The 19,681-nt window shown below is 40.1% G+C and overlaps 1 protein-coding gene across 2 annotated transcripts in view; it reads right to left on the bottom strand.

Moving 5' to 3' along the window:
- Window positions 1–19,681, bottom strand: part of PLCB1 (phospholipase C beta 1) — an 863,757-nt gene that overhangs the window by 577,245 nt on the left and 266,831 nt on the right. For both annotated transcript variants that reach the window (XM_086335157.1, XM_086335158.1), the window contains exon 3: window positions 10,777–10,845. In XM_086335157.1, coding sequence (XP_086191283.1) covers window positions 10,777–10,845 — 69 coding nt within the window. The remainder of the gene's footprint in view (window positions 1–10,776; window positions 10,846–19,681) is intronic.

Genomic DNA, 19,681 nt, shown 5'->3' on the forward strand with positions numbered 1-19,681 from the left:
TTTATCTTGTTGTATAAAGGGTTTTCTTATTCTTTAGTAAACCTCAAATATCTACATCAAATTATGACTGTGGTTTCACATAATGGTGGAATCTTCAAAAATCAGGGAAATAGCTTGTAATCAGCAAAGGGAGACAATAAAGAAAGCACAATTCCAGGCCTCAAGGATGATTCATTAAAACCACTGTTGTATAACATCCAAATAACAGCTCATTATGAGATTTTATATATTGGCATCCAGATTCTATGATGAGCTATTTAAGATTTGACAACCCTTAAATAAGTAGCCTATTTTGAATATTAGCAAGGAATGCTGATCATATAAGGAAAATATTAAAAGTGTGTATAAAATTTTATCTTCAATAAAGTTACAAGTATGCAAAACTAAAAAGAAAAAGAGTAGCAGGAAGCTACCATTTTATTCAAACGATGACTCCTTCCTCCTTTTAAATGCTCTTAGGCTTCCAAGGTATACCTTCTTCTCATTCTCCTTCCTTCTCAGTCTCTATTTTTATTATTGTAGCAAAATACACATACCATAAAATTTATTATTTTAGTGATTGTCAAGTGTTGCAGTTTAGTGACATTGAACAAATTTACATTGGTATACACTATCACCACCGTTCATCGGCAGAATCTTTCATCTTCTCAAACTGAAACTCTGCCTTCATTAAACAGGAACTCCCCGTGCTCCCTCAATCCAGCCCCTGGAAACCGCCAATGCTACTTCTGGACTCTCTGAACCCGACTATTCTAGGTACCTCTTCTAAGAGGGATCGCATGATGTTTGTCATTTTGTGTCTGGCTTATTGCACTTAGCATACCTTTTCCTAGGGTTATCCTTACTGTAGCAGTTAAAATTGCATTCCTTTTTAAGGCTGAATACTATTCCCTTGTGTGTATCTAGGGCATTTTGTATATCCTTTCATCTTCTGATGGACATTTGGGTTTTTCCACCTTTTGTAAGTAACGTCACCATGGACACTGGTATATAAGTACCTTTACGGTTCCTGCTTTCCACTCCTTGGGGAATAAACCAGTTTCAGTCTCTCTCACTGTTCCTCCTCATCCCCTTGAAGCCTAAATGCTGGAGATAGCATGGTTTAGATATCAGAAGTTTCTTTTATACCTATAATCCTTAAAGGCCTCCCTTGACTTTGAGTTTTGAAGAATCAAAGTTATTAACTCCATGGCCAACATTACCCCACCTCCAGATTTGTAGATTCAAATACGATACCAGGTAGAAGCCTGATAAGCATCTCAAGCTTTAAATATCCAAAAACCAAACTAAATTTTTCTGTTTAAATGAGCTTCTTCCTTCCCATCTGCATGAAAACCCAATTCCCACACTTTCCAAAGTCAAAACGCTAAAAGTTGTTCTTGAATCCCTTCTTTACCCCATCCCTCACACCCAAGGCACTGGCAAAACCTTTTGTCTTTAAAACACATTAGACTCTGGCTTTCTCTACACCTTTTGGTCAAAAATCGTCATCAACACTGCCTGGGCACTGGCAACAGCCATTTGGTTGGTATCCTTCTTCCTTTGTCCTCTGTGGTCTGTTCTCAAGGCTGTGGCCAATGATGCTTTTTAAAAGCTAGGTCAGATCTTTGTCACTCCTCTGCTCAGAACATTCAGATCCTTGCTCATGTCTCTCAGAGGAAAAGCCAAAATCATTAACACGGCCTATGAAGCCCAAAATATGTGGCCCCCAGCCACCTACAGCCACCTATCTGACTTCTGCTTTTCTTTGCTGTACTTCGCTGTAGCCACACTGCGCACAGAGTTGGTTCCTCAAACATGCCAAGCTTGTTCCTATTTCAGGGTCTTTGCTCTTATTGCACCCTCTGCCTGGAATCCTTCCCCTTCCCTTAATTCATGTCTCTGCTCACCTGATCTCACCAAGAGAGCCTACTCTGCTAGGGCTCAGAAAACCAGCAATCCTCTCTGCCACTCAAGACCTGTGGCCCCTTATCCTTGCTTGATTCACTTCAGTGGGACTTATCTGCCATCTGTTTCCCGACCCCAAGGGGTGCTGGAGGGAACCTGCTCACAGGGCTCTAGGCTGTGTGCACATTGCTTTCGAGCTCTAGGTGATGGCAGGATCTGGTTTGAAACTCCCCAGGTTTGGAATATTCACCCAAAGGAAATGAAGAAACACAGCAGATCAGGGATTTCCTCCCCACTTCCTCCCTTCTTTCCTTCCTACTCCTCCCTCCCTTCCTCCTTCTCTCTCTATCTCCCTCCCTGTCTTTCTTTCTTTTGCTTTTTTCCTGGAAAGCCAGTTTACCACCACCACCTGTTTCCTGCTCCTAAAAAGTATGTTATATGAGAACAGAGTTGTTTTTTTCCTAGTGCCCATAACAGTGCCTGGCAGAAGCAGAAAGTCAATGGTCATGTGTCAAAGCAACAGTGAAATTGAAAAGGCATCATTCTGCTATAAGGATTAGAAAAACAAAACCCGATCAGCTTTTTGTATTTAGTTTTACCCTAACCTGCCTTATGTGAGTGTGGTGATATATACACAGGTTTCCCGCATTATCCAAAAGTAGACCATTCCTGTGAAAGTTTCCATAAGCTGAAATGGCATAAAGTGGAGAAGCAGTTGCCTTCAGACACATCTTGCTAAGCCAGGCACAAAATAAGTCGAGATAAAGCACCGGTGCTCACAGAGGCAATGCAAAGCTTGCTGAGTTGCTGAGGACAGTTCCCGGGGAAGGAGCTTGGTGGTGCCCCCTCAAAGCTCACAGTATATTGCCTCTGTAAGGGCTCCTCTGCTGCAAACAAGTGCTGAGTGTCATTTTCCCACTTTTTGCTTTTATTCTTTTTTGTAAAAGTGAAAATCCTCTTCAGATTTCTTTCATAGAGCCAAAGCAGGTGCTAATGTAGGTCTTTCATAAAATGAAGTGGTGTACAGTGAACTTTGGAAAAGCATGGGGCACCTATACTGCTGCTCTGTGCTGGGCCCTTCACTGCTGTTCTGTTACTATACCACTGCACCCCACTACTGTACCCCTGTTCTGTGCCATTGTCCTGCTGACTGTGCTGCCATGTGCCCGAGGTGTGCTCTGGTACCACTGCACGCTGCTGCTGCACTGCTGTGCCGGGACCCGCTGTACCACTTAGAATTTAACTGCAACCTGGATACATACAAGGCTCTGCTGTGCTGTGCTCAGTCATCTCCGACTCTTTGCAACCCCATGGACTGCAGTCTGCCAGTCTCTTCCATCCATGGAATTTTCAGGCAAGAAAATGAGTGGGTTGCCATTTCCTTCTCCAGGGGATCTTTCCCAACCAGGGATCAAACCCACGTCTCTTGCATCTCCTGGGTAATTATCCGTTGAGCAAGAGAAACAGTTTACTTTGCATAAAGCACAGTTTGAAAGTACAACCATGGAAATCCTTGTCAGTGATACTGCGGCATATGTATCATGAGACCTGAATAAACCCGGGAGCGTGTAAGTGTGGTGTTGCTCCTTCTGGAATCCAGGGCAATCTTAGAACTGCTTCCAAGAAGACATGTGCAAAATTTGACATGTCTTTCTTCTTTTTAAGTTCATGATTTGCTATGACCAGGGTAGGAAGTTTTACCTCAGTTTTATAAACTGAAAGATGGAGTGCCTTGGCTTGATTAACTGCCCTTAAACGTTGGAATAAGCAGCTAACAAAACTTACACGCATAAAATCACGTGCTCCCCTGACACTGCTTTCATCGATAAGAAAGCAGAGGCATGGAACAACCTGAGCTCGTTAATGGCAGGGCAGGCATCGGAGACCACAGCTCCACTTCCCTAGGCCCATCTACTTTTCAACACTCCTAAGGATGAGATACTTCCTAAGAGGTAAAGGAATTACCTTTTTTAGCAGCATTTCTGAAAACTTTCTGGGACAAGTAAAGAATCCCCCAGGAGATGCAGGTTCAATCCCTGGGTTGCGAAGATCCCTGGAGAAGGAAATGGCATCCCACTTCAGTATTCTTGCCTGGGAAATCCCAGGGACAGAGGAGCCTGGTGGGCTATAATCCACGGGGTCGCAAAAGTCGAACACTACCGAGCATGTGTGCAATGAGGATTTGGGATAGCCCATACAAAAAATATACTTTTTGTTCTGTTCCAGAGCATAAACTCACACATACAAAAAAAGTATCACAAAATTTGCTCTGCACAAGACTCTGATCTTTTTCATTCTAGTCAAGCCTATTTTATTTAATTAATGCTATACCAGTAATAGATCAGAAACCAAAGTGATACACACTCCTTTAAAAATCAAAGCTCCTTTTGAAATGAAGATCCAGTGAGTGTGTGTATATGGCATAGATAAGATGCATATAACATAGACTCCTTTTCTTACATGGTTTTATAAACCTGGGGGTGCAGAGGACAGGAGAGGAGCGGAAAGGGAGCAGAGGGAGAGTATAAAAAGGGAAACATAAACACATTTTATATCTCAAAAAATAAGGTACTTTTAGTTTAGCTTTTCTATTTGAATAAAACATTTCCTAATTTCTCTCCAATGAGAAACTGCAGACCTGCTAACCTGAACAAAAGCTGTATACAGCAAAGCAGATCTGGAATTGAATGCATTGTGTCGGGAGTAGACATTTAAAATTCATTAACACATAGAAGCTTTTTTATTTCCTATAAATGTTATTTCAAATCACAGCAGGCATAGGAAATAGTCATCTTCAACTAGATTGTGAATTTTTCTATAATGAGATGCTGTGAAAAACAAAAATAATAGGACTACATGGATAAATATCTGTGGGGTGCTTGCGTATTTTGATAAACACTCTCTGCTCCACACATGTTCTGCCTTCCTCTGATCTTAGTCCCCACAGAAAGCCTTCCTCTCAGTCTGTCTCCATGTTGCATCACCTTCCTGTCCTAAGCTTCCCAACTTTTCTCACTAATCGTCATCCTGCTGCATCTAGTCTCGCCAACACAATGGTCCCCTCCTACTGAGCTTTCCTCTTCCGGACCAGACGCCTCCTTCTATGAGGCGGTTATGCTTCAGTCTTTCTGGAATACTCTGTAGGAAGCTAACCTCTCTTTTGGTGCCTGCTACACAGAATTGCTGCAGTGTGGGAAGCCGGGTGCTGCCAGGGGTGATGTGCAGAGATGGCCACCATGAGGACCCTGAGGATGAAAGAGGAATTCCTTCCAACACCTTAGAAGCCAGTTCAGTGAAAGAAAAAGACATATATTCCTTGGTAACAGTTCTTGAGCAGCTGGATGAGACTCAATGCAAACTCAGAAATTTCATTGAATTGTTGAACACATTCCAATCATTTTTAATAAATTAACTTTTTATTTATTCAGTTCAAGATAAGATTTTCTTTTGCAATTTAAAGATCTTAAATCTGGTATTAATAACCTACTCTTTCTTGCCTGTCATTCCACCAAGTCCCTTTCAGCCAAGCCTCTGCTCCAAACTGTTTTTACAACATAAGCTTTTCTAGTTTGAGTGAAATGAAACTGATTTCTGTAAATTTGAGATTTAAATAATGATAAATAAAAAATAATGATGATAATAGTGATGATAATGGTTACTATTTAATGAGTGCTTATTATATAGTAGTGATAACTTCAGGCAGTGGTGTTCAAATTTTGTGACAAATTTACTTTTCAAAACCCAATGTCCACACTACACACAGTAACTAGATTCTTGTAGCATCTCTGGGAGTAGAAAACAAGGGTCAGCATTTTTTAAAACTCCCCAGGAATTCTATAAGCGCTTAAATTTGAGAACTCTGCTGCTGGTAGTTTGCTAATGAATTATTTGATTTAACCATTACAACAATGATATGAAGTATTCATTTTTATTATTAGTATCTAGTGTCTAAGAAACAATGCTCAGTTGTGGATGTGCTGCTGGTGAAGGGAAAGTCCAAGGCTGTAAAGATCAATATTGCATAGGAACCTGGAATGTTAGGTCCATGAACCAAGGCAAATTGGAAGTGGTGAAACAAGAGAGGACAAGAGTGAACACTGACATTTTAGGAATCAACGAACTAAAATGGACTGGAATGCGTAATTTAATTCAGGTGACCATTATATCTACTACTGTGGGCAAGAATCCTTCAGAAGAAATGGAGTAGCCTTCATAGTCAACAAAGAGTCTGAAACTTGGGTACAATCTCAAAAATGACAGAATGATCTTAGTTCGTTTCCATGGCAAACCATTCAATATCAGAGTAATCCAACCACTGTGCTGAAGAAGCTGAAGTTGAACGGTTCTATGAAAATGTTCTTTTCATCACAGGGGACTGGAATACAAAAGTATGAAGTCAAGAGATACCTGGAGTAACAGGCAAGTTTGGCTTTGGAGTACAGAATGAAGCAGGGGAAGGATAACAAAGTTTTGCCAAAAGAATGCATTGGTCATAACAAACACCCTCTTCCAACAACACAAGAGATGACTCTAACATGCACATCATGAGAAGATCAATACTGAAATCACATTAATTATGTTCTTTACAGCCAAAGTTGGGGAAGCACTCTACAGTCAGCAGAAACAAGACTGGGAGCTGACTGTGGCTCAAATCATGAACTCCTATTGTAAAATTCAGACTTAAGTTAAAGAAAGTAGGGAAAACTACTAGACCATTAGGTATGACTTAAATCAAAATCCTTACAGTTATACAGTGGAAGTGAGAAATAGATTCAGGGATTAGATCTGACAGATGCCTGAAGAGCTATGGATGGAGGTTTGTAACACGGTACAGGAGGTGATGATCAAAACCATCCCCAAGAGAAAGAAATGCAAAAAGACAAAATGGTTGTTTGAGGAGGCCTTACAAAGAGCTGGGAAAAGACGAGAAGTGAAAGGCAAAGAAAAAGAGGAAAGATATACCCATTTGAATGCAGAGTTCCAAAGAATAGCAAGAAGAAGTAAGAAAGCCTTCCTCAGTGATCAGTGCAAAGAAATAGAGGAAAACAAAGAATGGGAAAGACTAGAGATCTCTTCAAGAAAACTAGAGATATCAAGGGAACATTTCATGCAAAGATGGGCACAATAAAGGACAGAAATGGTATGGACCTAACAGAAGCAGAAGCTATTAAGTAGTGGTGGCAAGAGTACACCAAAGAATTATTAAAAGATCTTGATGACCCAGATAACCATGATGGTGTGATCACTCACTTAAAGCCCAACATCCTGGAAGGTGAAGTCAAGTGGGCCTTAGAAAGCATTACTACAAACAAAGCTAGTGGAGGTGATGGAATTCCAGCTGAGCTGCTTAAAATCCTAAAAGATGATGCTGTTAAGTTGCTGCACTCAACATGCCAGCAAATTTGGAAAACTCAGCAGTGGCCACAGGACTGGAAAATGTTAGTTTTCATTCCAATCCCAAAGAAAGGCAATGCCAAAGAATGCTCAAACTACTGCACAATTGCTCTTATCTCACACACTAGCAAAATAATGTTCAAAATTCTCCAAGCCAGGCTTCAACAGTATGTGATCAATGAAATTCCAGATGTTCAAACTGGATTTAGAATAGGCAGAGGAATCAGAGATCAAACTGCCAACATCCATTGTATCATCGAAAAAGCAAGAGAATTTCAGAAAAACATCTACTTCTGCTTCATTGACTATGCTAAAGCCTTTGACTGTGTGGATCACAACAAACTGTGGAAAATTCTTCAAGAGATGGGAATACCAGACCAGCTAATCTGCATCCTGAGAAACCTGTATGTAGGTCAAGAAGCAAGTGTTAGAACCAGATATGCAGCAATGGACTGTTTCAAAATTGGGAAAGAAGCATGTCAAGGCTGTATATTGTCACCCTGCTTATTTAACTTGTATGCAGAATACATCATGTGAAATGTAGGGTTCGATGAAGCACAAGCTTTAATCAAGATTGCTGGGAGAAATATCAATAACCTCAGATATGCAGGTGACACCACCCTTATGGCAGAAAGCGAGGAAGAACTAAAGAGCCTCTTGATGAAGGAGAAAGAGGAGAGTGAAAATTTGCCTCAAATTCAACATTCAAAAAATGAAGATTATGACATCCAGTCCCATCACTTCCTGGTAAATAGAGGAAGAAACAATGGAAATAGTGACAGACTTTATTTTCTTGGGCTCCAAAATCACTGCAGATGGTGACTGCAGCCATGAAATTAAAAGACACTTGCTCCTTGGAAGAAAAGCTATGACCAACCTAGACAGCATATTAAAAAGCAGAGACATTACTTTGCAAACAAAAGTCTGTATAGTCAAAGCTATGGTTTTTCCAGTATCATATATGGATGTGAGAGTTGGACCATAAAGAAGGCTGAGTGCCTAAGAACTGATGCATTTGAACTGTGGTGCTGGATAAGACTCCTGAGAGTCCCTTGGACTGCAAGGAGATCCAACCAGTCCATCCTAAAGGAAATCAGTCCTGAATATTCATTGGAAGGACTGATGCCAAAGCTCCAGTACTTGGGCATCTGATGCAAAGAGCCAACTCATTAGAAAAGGCTCTCATTGTGGGAAAGATTGAAGGCAGGAGGAGAAGGGAATGACAGAGGATGAGATGGTTGGATGGCATCATTGTCTCAATGGACATGAGTTTGAGCAAGCTTCCGGAGATGGTGAAGGATAGGGAAGCCTGGTGTGGTGCAGTCCATGTGGTTGCAAAGAGTCGGACACAACTGAGTGACTGAACAACCATGACAACATGCAAAGAAACTGGCTTTGAAAACGTTAAAGTATATTGAGATGCTTGAACTCCAGCAAGGAATGTAAAGTTAAAAAAAAATCAAGAATGTGGATTAAAAAAATAGAGAACACAAACCTAGGTTGAGCAAACTTTAAAAGCCAGAGTATTCTGAGGTTGAAATCTGTCCTGAAGGGTAGCATTTTAGGATCAAATAGTGGTTTATCAACCAAACAGAATACATACCCTAGTGCTGTTCATTTCTCAACATTCAGTAGACATTTATCAAACTGTGTCCATATATGAAATATTTAACTTAAGTAGGCTGAGGGCTGCAGTAAAAGAATCAAACCTAAAAGGTCTCTGTGTGCCAGAGGGACTGACTTGAACTCCCAAAGCCTAGAAACAAAAAGGGTCCGATGGAGGGCAGGCAACTGACTTTAGCCAATAATGACCATGAAACTTCAAATTAGGCCAATGAATTTGCATCAAAAGACAACATTTGTAATTGTTATCAATATAATTCTTGGAACTAATAGGCTTATGTAAAACCTGTCTAAAATCTTGGGAGAAGAATAAAATGTCTACCCTGAAAACTGAACAATTCTGAATCAGCAACAAAACATTAAAAACAATAAGCTTGATACGAAAATGAAAGACCAAACTATTGGAATACCATTGTATTTCTAAGTGAGTGAGCAAGTGAGTGAAAGCTGCTCAGTCACGTCCGACTCTTTGCGACCCCATCGACTATACGGTACATGGAATTCTCCAGGCCAGGATACTGCAGTGGGTGGTAGCCTTTCCCTTCTCCAGAGGATCTTCCCAACCCAGGGCTCGAACCCAGGTGTTCTGCATTGCAGGCATATTTCTAAGTGATTGATGCAAATAATGGACAATTTTCAGGTGAAACACAGAAACCTTTCTGAAAATAATTTTGATTTTTCTTTCTTTTCATTTACCACATTTTCCTGTAGGTCATTTTAACCTCTTCAGCAATAAAATTTGTATTGTATTTGGCTGTTTGCTCTATGACAAAATTTGCCAGCAACTACCACACTGTTAGGTATCTGAAGACTATCACTCTGCGTGACTTTCCTCGCTGCATCTCCACAGCAACAGATAATTTTTGATGTCAAAGTATATGTTTTGACTTTTAAGGAATAAAGCAAAACATGCAGGTAGATACTCAAATAGAAAATAGCTGGTTTTATATCAATTATGGAAGGAGGAGAGTCCCTGAATGGCACCTGCACTTTCCTATTTGCCAACATTCTCTCTGTGCTACAGAAGAAGTCCTTAAAATACTAAAGAAGTATTAAAATTTAAATACACTAACGCGTAGTTTCCCAGTTTGATAACAAGTCAATACATCCTGCTACTATACCCTACCAGATAATCTAAAATTTTAAAATATATGTAATGTTTTATTCAACATTTTGGGGGCCATGCTACATGACATGTGGAATCTTAGTTCCCTGACCAGGGATCAAGCCTGCACCCTCCTCAGTGGAAGCACGGCGTCTCAACCACCGGACCACCAGGCAAGTCCTATATTCAACGTTTTAAAACAATCTTCCAAAACTAAATTGCAAACACTGCTTTAGATGTTTCTTCAGTAAGTTTTTCAAATCCAAGTAAGTTGACATTCCATATAACTGATCCCAATGTCTGTGAGTGTTCACTAGGAACATTTGCAAAAAGATTTGACACTCTGGCTTCAGGGATGAAATGCCTCCAACTGCAAAACATTTGAGCTAAAAGATCCTGTTTATCTGTCTAAAAGGTAGGTTCACATACGCTTAAAAGGCTCAGGGAATTTTTCAAACACTTTAAAGCACATTTTGAGTATTTAGAATTACCCAATAACTTTTGCATTATTATTTAAAAAAAAAAAAAAGATCCAAGGGCATAAAGCAAGTCCTATGTCCACTGATTGTATATTTGCTCATTGTTTCCATCTTTTATAAAAAATGGTACTGTTTGGACATACTGGCTTCTGGAAGGACTGGCTGTTTTATTGCATTTTATGTCATTCTACAACAGAGAAACTTTTAATTGGGGCAATTAATTGATACCATGACACAGCTAAATAATCAAGGCAGCATCTGGTGTGTATAGCATGCTCCACTTCCTACCTTGGGCGCCTTGGCATGTTTCCCACATCTGGCGTCTTTGACAAGGCTGAGATCTAACAGCTCCGTCTCCTGGAAGGCAAAAGTGTGAGATCGTTAAGCATCCACACAGATCTTTTTTCTTTTGTTTCATAGCATTGACATCACTTTAAAAATAATATTATCTTGAGACTTGCCTGAAAATTTCCCTGCAGTTGGGATATTTTTCTCCTCTTACAGGCACTGCCTGTCAATGGAATGGGAGTGGAAAAGAAAAGACAGCTACCTACTAGTTCTCAGCTTCATATATCATAATGCATTCTGAAAGTACAATGGTTTGGGTCCCCAGTCTATCCTATAAGTCATTCCTAAGTCATGATGAGTCAGGCTTTCCTGTTCCCTTGTTGAAATATAATCCTGAGAGTCACTCTGAGTGTTTGGAGGATTTGTGAGTGGGGTGAGGTGTTAGGGTGGGAGTTGGAGGAAGTGCCACCCCCAGCTCGCAGCATACCCAGCCCACATGGCCAAGCTAAAGAGATGGGTACGCCTCCCATACCTGCACCCCAAGCCTTTTGCACACACCCTTTAGGCCTATCTTTTCATTTATTCATTATACATTATTGAATGTCTATAATATTCAAGTTACTCCAGGATATAAGACACATAAGATACGGCAGCTTCTCTGAATGGACTTGCAAAGTAAAGAAATATATATACACATAAGACAAGGGAGAGTGTGTTAACGCCAACTTTAAAGTTAACTGCTATGATGGAGGGGGGTTAAAAAGAAAAGATTACTTTTCCCCTAGAGGCTCAGAAAAAAAATTCTGTGGAGGAGTCATTGAGTCTGGAGAAGAGAAGTGAGGAGATAAAGGTCTCCCCCAACTGGAGGTCCCTCATGGACAAACATCCAGCCAAGAGAGGACCAGAGGTTTGAGCAGAACCTTGAGGTCTTCGTGACTCTTAGTTGCTCAGAGAAGGATGACAGTGCGTGGGAAGCAGATGGGAGGGGGAGACGCAAAGGAAGAAAGGGATGAGAGGGGATCTGTGTACACCTACGGCCGATTCATGTTGAGGTTTGACAGCAAACAGCAAATTTCCATAAAGCAATCATCCTTCAATTAAAAAAATTGTTAATTAATTAAAAAACGAGTGAGTGAGGGAAGGCGCAAGGGAAGCCACAATGGTGGTGCAGGAAGGTGCGTGCACAGGCGGCATGCAGAATTCCGCCGTGGGCACAGGACGTATAAAAGGGAGCGAGAAGACCAGAATGGATTTGGGTAGAAGGATAGAAACCCTAAAAGTCTGGCGAGGGACACTGAGCCATGGAGTCTGGGACATGCACATCACCGAGTTACACAGAGAACTCTGCCACCAGCCAGATGAGACTGGTGCAGTGAGCAGAGACATCCAAGCTGGGCGTTAGACAAGGAGCCACTGGGATGGCTCCTCTGCGCCCCTTCTCCCAGCGGGAGGTGCTGCACCCTCACAGGAGGGGCGGTAATTTCTCATAGGCCCCGGCTTTTATGAGGACCAGCACCTGGGATTCCCAGCCAATCCCTTCAAACAGCCGCCCCCGACTCCAAATGTTTGGTGCAAAATGGTCTGATTATTTTCCTGAACTGAGCTGAACTGAAGGTTGATTTCATGATTGCAGGACAATAAGGGTCAAAGATGTGATGGACTCTACACTGGGGTGCAAACCCCACAGCAGGTACAACAGAACCCCGGGCCTTGCACAGCTCTCCACGAGCGGAAGGGAGCACAGCAAACAATGCCTTTTCTGCTTTCACTCACACTGGCCTTCACAATTTGCTTTCCCCCATTTTAGTGAATTCCTTAACCCGTTATTGTGCGTGACTCTGTGGAGACCCTCCCAAACCCTGGTGTGTGACAGGAAGCAAAACCAGCAAGGATCTTGCAGGACAGAGTAGCGGGCATGATGCTTCCTCCAAGGATGCACCATCCACAGTATCAAAGGTCACCTGGTGAGAGTTAGGAACGGACAGCTCTCAAATGTGGGAATTAAGACTTCACCCAGGCAAAGGCATGCAGAGGATTCAGGAGATAGGAGGTGGGCCAACTGGCCCACGTTTCTTCATCTTCATGGCAACAGCAGCCAAAACATTTACTGAAAGAGGAGAAACAGGAAGGGAACCAAGCTTGAAGAAACTTAATCTAAAAGACAAGAACTGAGTGGAGTGTTGAGAGACAGAGACCAGATGAAGGTCAAGGTGTTAGGAATAAAGACAGAGGGTGAGATGGTTGGATGGCATCACCGACTCGATGGACCTGAGTTTGAGCAAGCTCTGAGGGTTGGTGATGGACAGGGAAGCCTCGTGTGCTGCTGTCCATGGGGTCGCAGAGTCAGACACAACCAAGGGACTGAACTGAACCAAACTGATGATAGGAGGTAGAACTGACTAAAGTAAAGAGAGAAGGCATTGACAGCTCTAGGGATTCCAGCTTCCTCACTGGGACTCAGAAGTTTGGGCAAAAGCAACAGTGCATAGAGGAGATGCTGGTTTGAGGACTTCATCCATTTGGAAATACCCGTCATTAATTCAAGGAAGCATTATTTATTGAATCCAGCAATGTGTCAGGTACAGACTAGATACTGAGGAATGACACCTCAAAATATAAAGAGACACTCATGCACAAAGCTGATGATATACTCTAAAGGAGACATTTCAAAGTGCATTGCAGACATGGGCCACAAAGGGCTAAGGCATCTTTTCAGCCAAATAAGGATGAAAAGGAGTCTGCCAGCCTTCTAATTCTGCGTTTTGGGGGGAGGGCTCCAGGGAAAGGAAACAGCAATTACAAATGCGAAGAGGCAGGAGTCCTGAGCAGAAAACAGGTCACTCTGGACACACCGCAGAAGTGCGTAGAGAGTCACCAATCACTTCCAAACTTAGCAGTTGTTACCTGTATGTTCTCTTTGTAATTATTCATAAAACACTGACATGTTTTTCAAGCTTTTTTTCCCCATAAACGTAGCATCATGTTATATATATATGCAGAATAAAAATCACACCCAGATACATGGTACATTTACCTAATTGCACACTAACATCTTCTATTCAAGGAAATTTCTCCTAGTTGAATAAACAATAGACTTAAACTTCACTTATTTGTTTTAAGCACAAAGCCCAAATTGAATTCGCAAAGAAACAGGCCTCCGCAAGCAGCGCTCTACAGATTGTCCTATTACAGATAATGGCCACTGTTTTCTGCTTCCAGCTCAAGAGCAAACACTCATTTCCCAAGTCACAGAGGGGTAGTTAACATTCATTTTGATACCACAGCAACTTAGAAACTTCTCTGCTGCGTGTGTAAAATTGTGCATGCAGGAAAACCACCACAGGGCACTCTGAGCATGGGTAATGTGGTGTGCGAAAGGCCCCGGTGGAAATCTATCCACAGACTCATTGGGCTAGGAAGACATGATTAAAACAGCCTCCCACTTCTATTAACATGCAACCGCCACCCCTCTGGGATTTAACTACATCCTATTTGCACTCCACTAAAAAGAAAATGAGGAACACAATGGAGGGACTGCAAAAATGTTACTTGCGCCATTAAAACTCTTTCTAGGTTAATTTTCTAGTGTTAATAGTTTTAACAACCCACTTTCATGATGCGAAAGCAAGGAAATGGCCCCTTTCTCAGTTCATTTAAGAGTGACTGTTTTCCAGGTCTATGGAATTCACTATTTCTTTATTATTTTCTTTAAGAGAGGGAGGCCCCATGATTTTTAATACCTGGGTTTGAGGAAGGGCCCTAAAATGAACTAGCCATTTATTTGTGCAATCATCAGACCACAGTGAGCATCAACTGTATCATCTATACAATGAGTATGATAATACTTTCTACATCAGTGGTTCTCATAGACCACACTGGAGTCACCTAGAACACGTGCAAAACATAGACGGTTGAGCACCGTTCATCAGCATTTCTAGTTCAGCAGGACTTGGGTTCACCTAAGAGTCCACATCTCTAACCCGCTCTCCTGTGATGCTGTTCCATGGACCATAATGGAAAACGTGGATGTACTCATTCACAGAATTGCTATTATAAGGCTTTTTAGGTGAACATGACAGATAAAACTATGCATTATATGTTATACTATGTTGCATGAAAAATTTTAAATGCTTAGTTCTTTATACACAGAATGGGCAAATAAAAATTTACACTTATTAAAAGCAAAAGTGTGACTAATGGTGATTAACCTAGGCTCAGATCTTATCTATTGAAGATAAACTATTGAATGACAAAAGCCACTATCTCCTATTCTAATGTGTACTTACCATTAGATTTTACTCCATAGAATAAATGTTCCTGCTTGTAAATTTAAGCAATCATTGATTTTTGATGAAAATTGCTACACTATACAACTTTTGTGTTACACTTTGTAACATTAAAGACATTTAGCAAAGTAAAAGAAGAAAATGTGTCCTTCTGTCTCACCTCTAAGCCCACCCAACAAGGAAAGAGGGTTGAGGTGCGCAAAGGCCTGTGATCAACCTGGAACAGTCAATGAAGAATGAACTAACAGACCCCCTTTTATTTCCAAGGCACACAATGGCCCCTGCAGAGCTCAGAGACCATATTCCTAGCACCCCCCCCCTCATACATACAGTGACATATTGACAAACGTGCCTTCTCTCTAAGTCAGAATGGATAAAAGTCAATTAACAGTAATCAATGATTTATTTTTGATACTTTGAATGAATGATGAGAAAACCAAGACAGAAAAGCTAGGAGAAGACCAAACTGTCTCTGATGTTTATTATTCAGCAAAAAGACTTCAATTCGTCAGCCACCAATACACTGTGAGGTAGATGAGTCATGAAATGCACTGCAAACTCAGGAAAGAATACAATTTAAAACTCAGCCCTCTTCCAGAATACCAATTTCTATGCATTGTCACCAAATTCTATTAGTCATCCAATACATTAATGTGCTTCAAGTTCACACAATATACAATCAGAGCAGCAATTACAGTCATAAATATTACACAGGGAAGATATTAATGGCTGGGTATGTATACTTCCCCATGTGTTATATACATTAAGTTGTTCAACCCCAATTTACCAAAAGTAGAAGACATTAATATGTTTTATTGGCTGCCAACCCCCTAAAATGTCCAATGTTTAAATAAAGCAACTTGAGCATCATTCAATGAAGTGTTTTAATTTAAAGAGAAGCAGATAAAATAGACTCTGTGTTCTTTAACTTGATTTCTATCCTGAGGGAGTGAAAATCTGTTTAGTATACCTCCCAAAAAAATATTCCCTGCACCCACCTTCACCTGGTCTCTTGCTTTCTTTGCTGCCCAGCCTCAGATGTCTTTCCCTCCCCAGTCTGCAACGGAGCCTCAGGAGGAAACACACAAGGAAATGAGATGCCCAGGTCACCAATACCAGCCACAGCAGAGGAAAGAGAAAGATGACACATCTGGATTTCTTTATTTAAAAAATTCTTGGTGTAATATAGTGCAAATTTCATAGAACTAGAAGGCAGAACACTTAAGCTGTCTCTTGGAATTACCATTTGTAATCTGTGTACCGTTAAGTCAGTTACTACAGATGCCTGTTTCTTAAATCCTTGTGCATCAAACAGAGATGCCAATGCCATCAATATCTTTCTCAGTGGGCTGTTGTTTAATCTACTGAGATATTAAACTGAGATCTCCACTTAGCTAGCAGGGACTCCTGCATCTATATAAATTCTTATGCTGGCAATAGTTGTCATGCCAAGAGAAAGGGAAAGGACCCCAGGAGAAAAGCCAGTAACGTGTAAGTAAAGCACCTAGACGAAAAGCACAGAAAGCAAACAAGAAAACAAACAAAAATGAAAATCTAGTACTTGAGATATTTCATTAAACGTTGAGTCCACTTGGAAAGGAAGTTGGTTTTACTTTCAGTGTCACAGTTAAATGCAAAATAAAATTAATATTTGAAATTGAGAACACGTGAACTAGCATGTCTTATGAATTTTATTATAAATATTGACATAGTTTTCAGCCAATCAAATAAAACTGAAAAATTATTGAATGAGACAAAAAGAACCAAAATCAAGTAATATAATTAATATGACAACAATAATAATAATTTTAACTAATAATAGAGAACTGACAATGTGCCAAGAATTGTAAATAATTTGTACATATTATCTCGTTAGTCTTGACTGCACCACTGTAGCATCGGTACCATGTTCCTCTACTTTGAAGATAGGAGAACTAACGGAGACCTTAAATGACTACTGCTCATCAGTTGAATAACTGTATCACGAATCTCAACTTTTTGCCCACCTGTAGCAAGCTGAATTCCAAGCTGACCACCAGAACTCCTGCCCCTGACTTCTGTGCCTCTGTGGAAACCTCTCTCATTGACTGTGGTCAGGACCTACAACTTGCTTCAAGGCAACAGAATATAGCAAAGGCTATTCTTCCCTCCCACAATTATGTTACCTTATGTGGCAAATGTGAAGGAATCTTGCAGGCGTCATGAAATCTCTGAACAGATAACTTAAATTTAATTAAAACAAAGACATCCTGGGTGAGTCCTTCAGAAGTGACTGGCAGCGATAGACTCGAAGCCATAGAGATGCTCACGTGCTGGCTTGGTCCTGGATTGTCTCTGGAAAGGGAAGGCCTCTAAGAGCTAAGGGCCTCAGTCCTATGGTGACAAAGAACCACAGACCTTTGTCAGCTGTGGCAACAATATGAATGAGTTTGGTAAAGAAAGTCTAGCTCCAAATGGAAACGCAGACCAGTAGATGCTTTCGTTGCAGCCTGTGAGACCCTAAGCAGATGAGACCCTGACCCACTTGAAACTTTGAGATAATATTAATAAATGTGAGTTGCTTCAGGCCACTAAGTTTGTGGTCACTTCCTATGCAGCAGTGGATAACTAAGACACTATCCCATTGTTTCCACATTCTAAGGCATTTAATTAAAATGTAAATGACTTTACATATCTTGGCACTCTCCCCAGCATAAAAATGACTGCAAAGCTGTCATCTTTTTTGACACATCCAACAGGAAACAATGACTGTAATGTAACCATAGACTTTTGGTACTGGAGGAGATCATAGGTGAGGAAACTGAGTTTCAGAGAAAAATATATCCATTGCCAAAGATCACTGAGACTGAATACGGGATAGGAAAAGAATTCATTTTCCCCCAGATCTATATTTTTTTTCCACTAAAGAAATCTTTTTCAGTATTAAAAAATAGCAGGAATATTAGCAGAATAATACAAGTAGAAAATGAACATGTGTCTTTATTCATGTACCAAAAAAAAAGAATCATGATAAATGATTCTTTATCATGATTCTCATGATAATTGTCTTTAATGTAACAGAAGTTTAAAGAGGCTGTGAAACTGGGTCACAATATGTGAAGTATACTGACAAATACCTACTTAACTTTTCCTTTGTACATAACCAGAAAGATAGTTCAGCCCCTTATTATGCAACAGCCAAATTTCCTCCTTCTAACTTCCTTCTTCAACTCTCTGAAAAACTTTCATATATTCATCTAATAATAAAAAAGCTGCTTAGGTTGAAAGTTAATGCAACTGAACATAAAATTATATCCATAGCACCAAACCTATTATTACAATATAACATTAATAAAACTTAATTCTAACAGCATACATGGTTATAATTACACATGTATAAGCCCATGCATGTAAGACTATGGGAGAAAAGAGATCTAGAGCATATAATATCAGAAAATATATTTTAGCAATTTTTTAAAATGATGAATGAAAACCTGGAGAGACTTAAATGGATAGTAGCTGGATTTACTTTAAACTTATTTGATTATTATTTTAAAAACTGAGAAAAAGACTATAATCAACAAGGAAAATCTATACATATACTAAAGATATATTCAGGAGTATAATGAAAGTTTATGAAAATATGTTTTATTTTCCTAGCTCATATCTATTAACAGGATATGTATCCCCAAGGAGGGATTCATGGCATGTTTATGGACAAATAATGATATTGCATTTGCTAAAGACTCAGGGTTTTTTAAAAATTGTATTACAGTGATAAATATTGCATTGTCAAATTTTTCTATTATGCCCTTTCTCAGTGAAAGTCCTAATTTCAGGCTAATCAGATGAACTAGAAACAGCATTTATTGGCAAATAGTTTCATAAATGTAGAAAACTATCTTTATGGATATTTAGGTGAGCATAATATCCAATCTCCATAAAATGTCTCTTAAAAAGAAATATGGAAATAATATAGATTAATCAGGCAAACAAGCTGTTTCCACTTGAAAAGTCCAGATAATTTAAACACAGTCAGATTTTCCCCTTAAATCATCTAAAATGTTATCTCTGGTCTACACCTATTTCCCTATGGCTGAACAGCCAGCCAAGTTTTTTTATCTGGTAGTTCAAGCTGCTTCTAGTCTCTTAATCTTACCATACTAGAATATTTGAGCATACCATTTATCTGCTTCCATGACCTAAACTCTTTCATTTCCCTAAACTGGTAGTTCTTAAAATGTGGTTCCTGGACCAGTAGGATCAACAACAACATCACCTTGGAATATGTGCAAAACGCAAATTCTCAGGCCCTAGCCTAGACCTACTGAATCTTAACCTCTGGGGTGGGGCCCAGAAATCTGTATTTTAATTAAGCTTTGGGGTGATTCAGAAGCAATCTTAAGTTTGAGATCCTCTATCCTAGATATTAAATGGAGACAACAGCTGCGCATAGAGAAGGCTACTTCACCAGGGCTGGAGCTTGTAAAACATTCTGTAGAAGGCTGGACAAATTGCCTATATCATGTAATATGAAATAACTGCATCAGAGTCCCCAGAGCAATGAGAGAACTGATAATAAGACTGTTTGAGAAAAGTCTCCAGACTACTAAGTTTATCAATAGCATCAGTATCGTTAC

This window comes from Bos grunniens, chromosome 13 (assembly GCF_055505025.1).
Source record: "Bos grunniens cultivar Pamir isolate PY7600 chromosome 13, Bosgru_T2T1.0, whole genome shotgun sequence".
Classification (NCBI taxonomy): Eukaryota; Metazoa; Chordata; class Mammalia; order Artiodactyla; family Bovidae; genus Bos; species Bos grunniens.